The sequence below is a fragment of the Apodemus sylvaticus genome, chromosome 14 (assembly GCF_947179515.1).
Source record: "Apodemus sylvaticus chromosome 14, mApoSyl1.1, whole genome shotgun sequence".
Classification (NCBI taxonomy): Eukaryota; Metazoa; Chordata; class Mammalia; order Rodentia; family Muridae; genus Apodemus; species Apodemus sylvaticus.
Window position 1 is genome coordinate 24,241,480 of NC_067485.1, and position 12,061 is coordinate 24,253,540.

At 43.4% G+C, this 12,061-nt stretch overlaps 1 protein-coding gene across 1 annotated transcript in view; it reads right to left on the reverse strand.

Moving 5' to 3' along the window:
* Nucleotides 1-7,797, reverse strand: part of LOC127665223 (phosphatase and actin regulator 1-like) — a 172,165-nt gene extending 164,368 nt beyond the window's left edge. Inside the window, exon 1 of the mRNA XM_052157648.1 lies at nucleotides 7,695-7,797. Coding sequence (XP_052013608.1) covers nucleotides 7,695-7,797 — 103 coding nt within the window. The remainder of the gene's footprint in view (nucleotides 1-7,694) is intronic.
* Between the last annotated feature and the right edge of the window lie 4,264 nt (nucleotides 7,798-12,061).

Below are 12,061 nucleotides of genomic sequence, written 5' to 3' on the forward strand. Positions count from 1 at the left end.
TGTTTCTATGATGTTTTCCCTCTTTCCCCGCTTTCATTCTCTCCTTCACACATAGTGTTCTCCGTATTAAACACAGGTTTGGAGAGCCTGCGTGAGAGCAATTAGAGGTCTAAAATGGACCGTGTGGGAGACCTGGAGGTTTGGTTGCTGCTTTGTCATCTCTGAGTGAAGCACAGCTTGCAACTTCCTTGCTAGAGTTACAAAGAACAGATTCCCAGCCTCCTCAACAGGGATTTGTTGAGGGCGATAACCTGATCACCAACCACAAAAAATGAGACCAGAAAGGATTTTGTCAAGTTTCCATATGAAATCTTTTTCTGAAACACGATCTAGAAGTTAGTGTGTAAGTTACCTGGGTAATGAACCAAGTAAGACCTAGCTAGGAGCCACTTTGTGGGGGGACCAGAGGCATGGCTGCTATTGCTGTGCTGGGACCCTAGCAGGACTGGAAGGGGCAGACAGAAAGGTGGTGCTGGGATGTAGAAGATTATAATCCACTTGGCAGCCTTTCCTTAAATGGGCACCGGATTGACTTGTGGTCATCGCTTGTGCCCTAGCCTTTCTGGAGATGAATCACACCTGAGGTCTCAGGAGACAGGGATGGAGAGAGTGAGCAACATTCTGCTAGCTGAAGGACCAAGACTCTTACTACATGGCAGGAGGCCTGTGAGCCGTTCTCACAGTCTATTTCCAATGAGTGACTTTAATGGGTCTTCACAGCTTCCTCTCTGGTGCTTGGTTGGAAAGAAGAGTGTGAGTGGTGGCTGTGTTGAGGGTCAAATGTGTGAGTGAGGCCTGGACTGCGTGGTAGGGGTTTAAAGATGGAAGGAAACAGGATCTCAGTTAGGTAGAGCTCAGAACTCAACTTCTGAATATTCAGACCATTCTTGGAATTGGTCTCAGGTAAGTTATCACAAGGTTCATCACTTTCATAACTATTTTCAAACAGAAGAAAAACTCAGTCATCATTGACAATTATCCATTAAAATCCTCATTGCCTCTGGAAATTAAACTTCAAAGTCTATAATTGTTTGATAACATACCTAAACTTTTCCTGCAATATTTTCCTTTCTCTTTTGAGTTTTTAATGGCTTTCCTTTGTTTCATAACAGGCACATCTGCATTGATGACTTTCTTTCATTTCCCACATCTTAATTCTTTCTATCAGTTTTTTTGGTCTCTTCAGTCTTAAGTGCCACTTTCAATGAAAGATTTTAAGGTTTTAAAGGAATTGGGGTTGGGGAGCAGTGTTTTCCATATCTGAAGTCTTAAGTCTTTTTTTTTCTGAATCTGAAGTTGCTCCTTGAAAATGTAGACTGAAGGATTCTTGGTCTACCCGGTCAGTAGAAGCATTTAATAAATCATAAAGCTCTCCTTTATGCCAAGGATGATACTGCCCACCTAGAAAATGGTATTTAATTAGATCACTATACCTGAAGTAGATGGAAGGCATTTAAGTAACTAACATCAGTATTAGAACTAATTGACAAACACACACATAGATGGAAGGCATTTCAATAATAAAAGATTATTAGTGACTAATTGAAAAGAACACTGTCTCTCTCTGTCTCTGTCTGTGTCTGTGCCTGTCTGTCTGTGTCTGTCTGTCTGTCTGCCCCCCTCTCTCTGTCTCTCTCTCTCTCTCTCTCTCTTTCTATCTCTTTCTCTCTCCTCATTTAACCCTTCGAGCTCCCTTGGATCTGGAGGTAGCCAATTATTTCTAGGAAGAACCTGAGGCTTAGAGAGGCTGCCATTTTCTTGAGTTCCTATATCAAGTGAGTGGAGGGATTTCAAGTGGGATAAAAATGAAATGGAACTATGACAGAGGCTATCATGTAGGCATAGAAGAAATATCTGGAAACATCAGGCAAAATGTGTTGGGAGGTGGTGTTGATGCTAGCCAGGTCTTGTCTTAAGCACAGGAAAAGAAAGGATGCTATTGTTAATTAATCGTTACTAATGACTTGCAACTAATTGAGTAATACCAAATGTTGTTTGTCTCCTGGGACCATACTAAGAAATCCCAGAGGTGTAAAGGTTAGGATAGTTGGAGAACATTCAACTGAAAGCTAAAGATTCAAAGGTCAATGTTCTAATGGATTTCTTGTGGGGAGGGGAGCGCATAACAAAAGGTGGAGATGAGGGAGCTGTTAAGGGTTGACAGAAAGGTTTCAGTGAATGTTTCTTTATTCCTAAAACAACTTGAAGAGATTCTGAGAAGCTCACTGTGGCATTCATCAATTGTCAAAACTGGCATTTCCCTTTGTTGAACAAGACAATGCAGACAAGAGAAAAGGTATGTTATGAGGAGCACCAGTGGCTTCAAATGTCATGAGTTATGCAAAGTGATAAAGGAGGGGGGATTGTCATCAGGAGCTATAAATGTGACTGCCTGGTGGCTTTAGTCAACGGACTGCCCTTTAACGTGTTTAAGGTAATTTCAATGTCCAGTGACACTGATAGCTTTTATGTAAAAGATGGAGCTCCAGTATAGAGGAAAGAGCTTGAGTGATGTAAGTGACGGATTCTCTTGCCTCCTGCTAGAAGCTGTGTGATAGGGCATGTGATGAAATCCCTCATCTTCTTCATCTTGGGAAGAGTGATGTGGTCCTGAGCAATACTCCTGTTCACATCCTTTCTTGATTTAATCAATCTGGCCAGCTGAAAAGACATCTCTTTCCAGCAAGGAACACTGAGAAATTTAAAATAGCGTGACATTGGAGTCATGCATACTTGAATCAGATCCTAGCTTTGCAGATATTCAAATGGCAAATGGATGGTCTGTTTCAAGATTTATCCATGCATCAATTTTAAACTCTCTCTCTCTCTCTCTCTCTCTCTCTCTCTCTCTCTCTCTCTCTCTCTGTGTGTGTGTGTGTGTGTTCACATATAAGCATACCATTGAGGATGTTGGCTGTCAGACTTGGTTGCTATTTCTTAGGCACCATTTCGATTAACATTTTTGGAAACCCAGTGTCTCACTAGGTCCTGGAACTCAGTAATTAGGTGAGTGAGGTTGTCTGTGCAACAAAGTCTCAGAATCTCTGCTTTCCCCAGCACTAGGGTTATAGGAGATCCATTGCCTCACATACACATATGTGTGGCAAGCACATTTCCAAATCAGTTACCTCCCCAGCCCCAGGTCTTAAATGTTCTAATCTGCAGCATGCACATAGTACTGCAATCCCCAATTTCCAAAGTTTCATTGGAGAGGAACACATGCAATGAATATATAAAGTCCAGTTTCTGATCCATGTACGGTCCTTTCCTGATGTCTATTTGACACTTTGGATCATTTGAACTCAGTTAATTAAGGGACAACTTTGGGGGCTGAGTGTGTGGCTCAGTGGTAGAGTGCTTGCCTAGAGTGTGTAAGACATGTGTTATCTATATGAAATATTTATAATGTATGATAGTTTATAATACTTACCAACCTAGGTGTGGCTAAGAAAAATATTCAGGTAGAAACAGTCACAAAAGAACCGGTTATATATAGCTTAATGGTAAAGTATCTGCCCTGGGTTCAATCCCCAGAACTCACCCCTTACCTCCAAATAAAAATAAACATAGCTACAGGATATAATAAAGTGGTCAGTCCTCAGATGTCTTCTCTGAATGCCCGCCCATTGGAAGCAAAGAAAAGGATTCTCCTTGTGGTATTGCCCCTTAAAAACTATGATTCCATTGGACTGCAGTGGGTCTTCAGTCATGGGGGAATCTTGTGAACTTTGGGATGTTTGTATTCTACACTAGATACAATGCTTAAAAAAAAAAAACAACTTTACCACTATCATGTAGAAAAGTGGCAAACCCTTCTTCATAGGATTGGCCTAGACGCCTGTTGGAATCTGGGGTTCTGAAGACCTTGTCACTCAGATCCTGTTTCACTTAGTTGGGGGTGTTGAGAGAAGCCCAGGTGTCCATTTCAGCCAGAAAAATCTCACAATACTTATTTTGTTAAAATTTTAATGATGTCCCCCTCAGTGCAGTTGGGCACTGTAAAAATCACAGAGCCTGGCATTGAGGGTGGGACTATTATTGTCAGACCCTCATTAAGGGTGAACTTGAACATGTCCTGTGGAGACCTAGCTGACCTTGGAAGTCACATGCATCTCCAGTTTCTACAATCTTCCTTTTGAATTACAGGTGGCCTTTACAGAATTCCTTCTGTGTCACCAGGATATTCTGGGGTGAACAACTCCCAAACTAAGTAGGAGAGCATCATCTGTCAACAGGAGTCAAACAGGAGGCCTGTGGGCTTCACCACCCCCACCCCGTTCTCCAGAACACATCTCTATTTTGATAGTCAAATTCCCAGTCATCCGATCTTCCCCATTTCACACTCAAACCAACAAGAAATGGAGATTGGAGAAATTAAGGTTTTCCATTAGCAGAACAGGACACACACTTGACAGTCTCGGGGATTTCCAAAGGGACTTGGAAAAGTTGGGACCTCTTTTTGCGCTCACTGTAGGAGCTCACATCTTTCCCGACTCCTCTTGTGTTAACTAACTAGACTATCCTACTCTATTTTAGAACAGGATATTTTCATTTTCCAAGAAAATAATAAGCAAAAATACCTATGAGTCAGTCAAAAACATACTTCTAAAACTCTTGCTTTGGATAGACATGTAGTCTATAATTAATTTTGAAGGTGTATTTTAGAATTTTGTAAATAGTACATAAAATAAAGAGTAAATCACACAGGAAAAGAAGGGGAACCCTCAGTGATTTACTTTCTTTCCTCCTTGAAGGATTTAGATCTCTGAGAACATGTGTTTAGTCTATAGAAATAGCCACCTGAAAGAATAACAAAGAGCATAAACAGCCTAGACAATCAGGTCTCGGATAATCCAAGCTTTAGACTATGAGCTCTGTATGAGACTTCCGGTTAGACCTTTTAAGAAGAGGCTACCACATCTAGGTTTTTAGAACATCCTCCCTTACACTGCTCTGGGATAGTCTGTCTGAGTTAAGAGCTGCCTGGAGTGAGATTAACCCTCTTTGCCCCACATGGCTTTCATAAGAAGCAGCCATCACACACCAGTCTGCTTCCTGGTACTCAGAGCCTTGACATGAATTCCACATAGGCTCAGTCATGTACTGGAGACATGAGTGTTTGCCATGGAAAGAGAAGGTTGCAGGCTATGAGGTAGAGCCTTTCCCCAGTCACTGTCCACCTGGAAGTCTTTGTAAGGCTTGGAAAGACTGAGCATCTATGCAAAGTGAGCAGAAGTGACTGCAGAGGAGCCCATGAACTGTAGAGAGAAGCTATGAGTTATAGTGGAGGTAGTGGTCCTGAGGAGTCCCTGTAGTGATGGCCTGAGTGTTGGGGGACTTGGGGACCATGTTTAAGATAAAGTTGCTGGTGTGGGGGATGCACTACTGCATACTTTTACTATTGTTGAAGTTTGTCGTGTGCTAGGGTTTTCCTGCGATAAGACATAAAATCTTAGTGATTTTAGTTTACTGAACACTCCTCTGTGTGTGTGTGTGTGTGTGTGTGTGTGTGTGTGTGTATGTGTGTGTATGTGTGTGTGTGTGTGTGTTTTCATCAGAAACAGGAGGTTGAGTCCCCCTAAGTTAAGATTTCTTATTTGTAAAGCCTTGGCTGCCTCAGAGAAGGGAGGACCTTTAACATGGGCTATCTATTTTATTGATTATTATGTTATTGATTCGATGATGTACAGTGTCTTATGCTACAGATGTTGCTTTAAGCGCTTTAAAGACCTCGACTCATTAATGCGCTTAACAACTTAGAAATCTGTCACTGTTATTATTTTGTAAAGGACTGTATGAATTGACTTTTAATTTGGGTCCCTAGAGAGGTGTGCTGGCTCTGTCACTCCTGTTCAGCTGCAAACTCTGAAACCTCGAAAACATCTAGATGTCTGATTTGAGGACCCTGGTCTCTCTAATGTTTAGGGAGCCCACTGAACCCCGCCAATCTAGGATTCCTGGAATGGAAAACAGCATCCTCCTCACCCGCAGGCACACGTGATCCCATAGCGTATGCTGCCACCTCCCATGTGTTTCCTAGTTATTCCAGCTCTGGAGTCTACACCACCGTCACTGCTGGTGACAATTCTGACCACTCCACCCCCAGCTCCATCTGCTACAGCTACCAGGCTGCCTTGTAATCTTCAAGCCTCCCACACACCCTGCCCGCATTCCTCCCATAAAAGCCAAGAGTCCATCATCTTCAAGACAAAGTGAATAGGCATCTTTACCCTCCATGGTTAACTACTGCTTTCTTTCTTGATCTGCAGCATAGCTGGATGAGCCTGTCAAGGAGTAAGACTCAGAATGGAAAGCATTGGGGCAGAAGTGGCCGTGTATAAAGTCAGATGCTGTGATGGGGTGGAAGCCTCTCTTCTTCCCTCTCTTCCAGCTCCATATCTAATTTTAGCCACCTTGCTACTTGTAGACACAGAACAAGCTGGAGGGGTTAACTAGCCTCTATCTCTTCTTCCTGGGAACCTTCTTAGATCCCCGGAAGTGACAGAGAGCAGCAATGCTGCCTCTCTCCTCTTACAGGCTGGGAATTAGCCATGGTATCCCTTTTGCCAAAATCAAACTATGCTGTTGAGCCTGCTGACCCAAACAAATCCTGCAGATAATCCCCAGCCCCAGCATAGGCTCATACCCAGAAAACTGGAAGCAGGAGGCTTGAAAGCTCTCAAGGCTACCCAGAGACACAAGCGACACACAAACAGTTCATAAGAATTCTTGAGGGGGAAATGGGGTGGGGGGGAGAGAATGTTGTCATTATCAGTGGCCAGGATAAGCTTCCTGTCATGCCCAAAATGAAAGATGCCAGAATTCTAACGCAGCATATCTGTCATGGCTCTGCATCGTGACTTCCCAGAATTCAACTGCTTTCCTATTTAAACAGAACCGGTGTCCCCTTTTTCAGTGTGTGCTCTGGGTTACAGCCATAATCAAGGTCATTTGACTGGACAACTTAAAAATTTCATGAAAAAAGACAAATTGTGATTGAAACAAAAAAGAAAAAAGAAAAAAATCTCCTACCCAGCAATTGGGCAAAACCATTCGAATTCGTTGGCTACCTTAACAATGGCAAATGTTCTAAATGGAACCTGGACAGAAGAGCAAGCAAGCTAGAGCCTAATCAATGACCTCGAACTAGGTAATGGAAGCACACACTCTGCCTCGTTTCACAGAAGTGGGTGGAAGCCCTCGAATGTGCACTGAGGATTCTTTAGAAAGCAACTGAGATCATTGAGACCAGCTAAGGCAGCTACACAAGTGGCCCACTTATCTCAGAAGCCCATAATCCAGCCAGATGGCACTCAGCTAGGTCAGGGTGCCCCAAGTGTAATAGCTGCCTGTCTAAAAGTTTCCAGGTGGGAGAGCATTCCTCAGTCCTCTTAGGCATAAGCTCCGGACTCAAGGGTCTAGGAATCATTTTCTAACAAAACTTTCAGAGATATGCGCACCCAACACTTGTTTACACCTCCAGGATTACAGATTTCTTTAGTCAGTTCTGAAATTCTGGCAGCACTTTGGTAAATGTTACCAAGTCGGGAATGTTAGTTAATGAACTTTCAAGACAGAGCTTGAGCTGTTGGAGCAGATGCCACACTGTTTATAGCAAAGCAGCCGGGGTGGGGGGGTAGGGGGGGTGGGGGGTGAGGGGTGGGTGAGGGCCCCTCCTCTAGTCCATTTGTTACCTTGGGCCCCTTGGCTGTAGAAGAACCTCTGTGCCGACTCTACATCCAAAAGTCTGTGAGCAGACTCAACGTCCAGAAAATAATCCATTTTGGGATAATCCATCTTCAATGTTCAAAACAGGATTTTGAGAGAAGACAATCACTTAGATCTCTATAAAGGGGAAAGGGCAGAAAGCCACAGTGTTTCAGGCTGTCAAGTATGTGTATTCTTTAATTTAAATAACAGTACGCAATTATCATATGCTAACATTTGACTGACATTTCTAATGTCAAAGCCCCCACTGCCAGAGCCTTTGTATTGTATGAGAAGACCCAACCTTTAGTTAACACCGATTAAAAAAATAATATATTCTGCCTGCAAAAATAAAACGATCCACGTTCAAGAGAAATAACATACTGTTTTCTCCTTGCTATATACTAGCTGACAAAAGGTATACTTTTAAATTCATAATCCTTCAGTTTTTTAAAAGTCTGCCTGATAAATAGCATTGGAAAGTATTACCCTACCTGCAAGTTGCACTTCAATTGATCCAGAGGTGTCTGGTATATCCTGTAGTAGATAGCATTCCCTGGGAATCCAAGCCTCCTTTCTTAGACACTTTGCAATTTAGGCTGGCTTGTTTGCTGTGCAAATGCCTTGAATTCCTTAGTCTTCAGCCATCCCCTTTGGTACATTCTACACAGTGCTACTGGCTCATCTGTCTATGCCTGGTATAGGCTGCTTTCAATACAGAACCGTGGTTTCTGCAGCAGCCGCAAACATCACAGCCTTGCCATGTTTCCTATAGCATGCACTAGCCTGGCATGAAAAACAGCCAGCCCCTTCTCGAGGAGCCCATGCAGTTACCCCTGACACTGGCACAGATGAACTATCTCTATTTCTGCGCTATTTTGTTTTAAAGGAGGAACAAGATGAAGTCTCTAAAGATCAGATTCTGAAGGCTAAAGCAATCACTTGCCTCCTAAACCTGCACACTCTCCTCTAAGAAACCAAGTCCAATAAGAGGAAACTTTTCTTTTAAAAAATAGCCAAAGGTACCCCAACAGCAAAGTATACTTACTGTAAAATATATATATATATGTAAAACCAAGGGCCGTCGATAGTCCAAATGAGCAGTTTCAACCAGCTTCCTTTGATCTTATTAAATATTCCCAGCGAAAGTAAACAGTTTTGATTATCTGATTAAATCAGTGATGAATAATGTATTCTGTCTGCTGGACTTTCTCTATCAGATAAAATGGCCAGAACATGTTACCTTAGCAACCGAAGGTGACGCCAGTTTCAGCCTGTCCACGCCCTCCTCTGCGAAGGAAGGAAATTACCACTTTCCCATGTAAAACTTTGGCAGGGAACCATCAAAATCTACATGAAGATTTTTGCATCATCCAGGGCCATTCACAGCCTACTTTCCTACCTCTTAAGCAGAGATCTCGCACGGTTATTTAAAAAAATCAGAATTCCTGCTTTAATAATCTATTTTCACAATCTCAAATCCCAGTCTGCTTTGCAGAAAGAGCAAAATAGGTAGTGAATGATTAAACAGTGGAGAGGACTATAGTGTTTAGACCATGTTGGAGAATCTGTCTTTATCTTACTGCTGAATGGGGCAGGATGATGAAGAAAGGCTATTTAACCAGCAATATAGTATGTTCAACATTCCCTTTATAATTAATATACAGAAACAGTCACCAGCATCTAGGCTGAAAATAACTCTTTCCTTCTGTGAATCGGTCCCTAGAAACAGCTTAAAGGCTGTCTGAAATTTCCCAGATTTTGAAAGCCGCATTATAATGCAGATCCTACGAGAGACAACCCCTAGCCCACCAAAGGCAACACAGCCAGGAAGACGCACGAAGGGAAGATTTTCAAAGTTAGGAGATACTCACCAGCACTTGTGCCCCTTTCAACAGGACGCTGTCAGAAAGCAGCAGCGGCGGGCGGGCGCGCTGAGCTGGGCTGCCGGGAGCCTGTGAGCCCAAATGAACAGCTTCTAATTTTCCCTTCAATCTCCAGTCAAGAGCACTGGGTGGAGGGAATGATGGATCTGCCGGTTTTATATTGTGATGAAATGCCCCCTCCCCCCTAAGCTAGGATCTGAGTGGGGCTGCTCTTTAGAACGCATTAGCCTGCTAATTTAAGAAAATTGAAAGGTTTTGTTTTACCGTCTTTTATGTGTTCTTTTCTGCTACCCCCTCAATTTAATTTGCATTTAAAATGATTCTCCTGTCTCCTAGGCTCCCCAAGGTGTGGAGTACTTGCTAATCCTAAAGGCTGCTCCTGGTAGGGTAGGGTTTGGTGCCCTGCCATTTCCTTCTGAGCTGCCAAACAAGGTAGGCAATTAAAACTTTGAGCTGTATCCTGGCGAGGAAATACAAAAGGCCAGTCGGGTTTCACCCTCCCTCTTTTTGCCTCTGCACGGTTAGATCTTCAAAACACCCAAATGTGCTCTTCTTTTCTGAATGCAACAGAATTATTATCTCAACAGCAAAAAAAGATGCTTTGGTTGGGTCCCTCAGATTAGCCTGGTTCGATATCCTCCTTACCGCACCCCAGGAAGGACTTGCAGGCATGAGAATTTGAGATAGGTTCTTAAAAGCCATGATGCCAATCAGGTCATGACTCAGTGTGTGTTTTCTGCAACCTTCTTCTGCCTTGAATGGACCAAGCAGAAGTGATAATTAGTACAGGGTAGTAGTGGCTAGCATCAGGATGGTTGATAAGACAAGAGAAGCAATACTTGCAAGGACTTGGCAGGAAGAAGCTCCGACTCTGCTTGTCCATGTCCACAGCTCAGCCAGGGGACAAGTACTAGTGAGTGACTGTCTGACAGCTAACTTTGAAAATCGTCCTTTCCCTTGTTTTTCATTCTACCTTGCCTTTGGTGGGTTAGGGGATCGTCTCCCAAAAGACAACCAGGAAATGCCTCCCTGACTATCTTGTGGGTCAATACTAGGATGGGTTCTCCCATTCTATCAGAAGAAACCTTGTACCAAGTTAGTGCTACAGAGAGATCAGCCTCCTGGAAGACCTAAATGTAATGATCAATCAAAAGGCCTTGTGGAAAAGGCTGCTTGGCCTCTGAATGTGCAACGCTTCGCTCAGACCCTGGGCCTTTGATCTTTAAGGTTGCATTTCTATTCAGCCCTCAATAGAGACAGGTGAACACTTGACATTTACAAGAAGAGAAAGCTGTCTTCTGGTTCCTTTCACGTACAGTAGGGTGTGGGCGACAGGTTCTAACCCTCTATTGTGCTTCTACTGGAATTATAATGACTCATAGGTGAGAGAGACATAGGGGGAGGGAGAGTGGGGAGAGAAAGAAGAGAAACAGAGAGAAAGGGGAGAAAGAGAGATTAAGCTGAAAAACATCAGATACTGTGTTAAGTGTAAATGAACCTGGGATGGAAGATGATGCTAAATAGGACAGTTGAAAAATAGATCCTGTTTCTGGAACTGAGAGTGGGGTTTGGAATTCAGTCATTTCTGGAGTACTGACCGAGGAAAGGAAACTTGAGGTGCTTGATAAAATGCTGGGGCTAGGGAGGTGGGTGATTCTGTGGGCAGAGTGCTTACTATGCAAGTGTTAGGACCCACAGTTGAATCTTCAGAACTGTTCTAAAAGCCAGATGGGCTAATGCATGTCCATAATGCCAGTGTCCCTAAAGTAAGATGTAAAGTGACGACATGAGAGTCCCTGGACTTTGCAGGCCAGTCTGCCTGGTCTATACAGCAGCAAACAACCAAAGGGCCCTGCCTCAAGCATCTTCTGGAGTTGTCTCTTAACCCCCACATGAATGCGATGGCACACATGCATTCTCTCCTCTCTATCCTCTCCTCTCCTCTCCTCTCCTCTCCTCTCCTCTCCTCTCCTCTCCTCTCCTCTCCTCTCCTCTCCTCTCCTCTCCCCTCCCCTCCCCTCCCCTCCCCTCCCCTCCCCTCCCCTCCCCTCCCTCCCCTCCCTTCCTCTCCCCTCCTCCTCTCCTCCCCTCCTCCTCTCCTCTCCTCCTCCTCTCCTCTTCTCTCTATTTCTTTCTCTCTCTCTTCTCTCTCTGTTCCTCCCAAGTAATGGAAGCAATATGAAAAGACTATGATTTTTTAAAATAGTAAGATTTTAACCTTTAAAAAGCAATGATTTGGGAAGGAAATGATGTACTCACAAAGGGACTTCATTTTACAAAATAATCATTATATTTTCAAAATATAACCTAACCAGATTCTAAAATTGACTTCCTTCCTTTCTTCTTTCCTTCCTTCCTTCTTTCTGAGATAGGGTTTGGCAGTATAGCTAGCTCTAGCTATCCTGGAACTTGCTTTGTCAAGAATGGGTTGACCTTCAATTGGAAGATCCACCTGCTTCTGTCTCCCA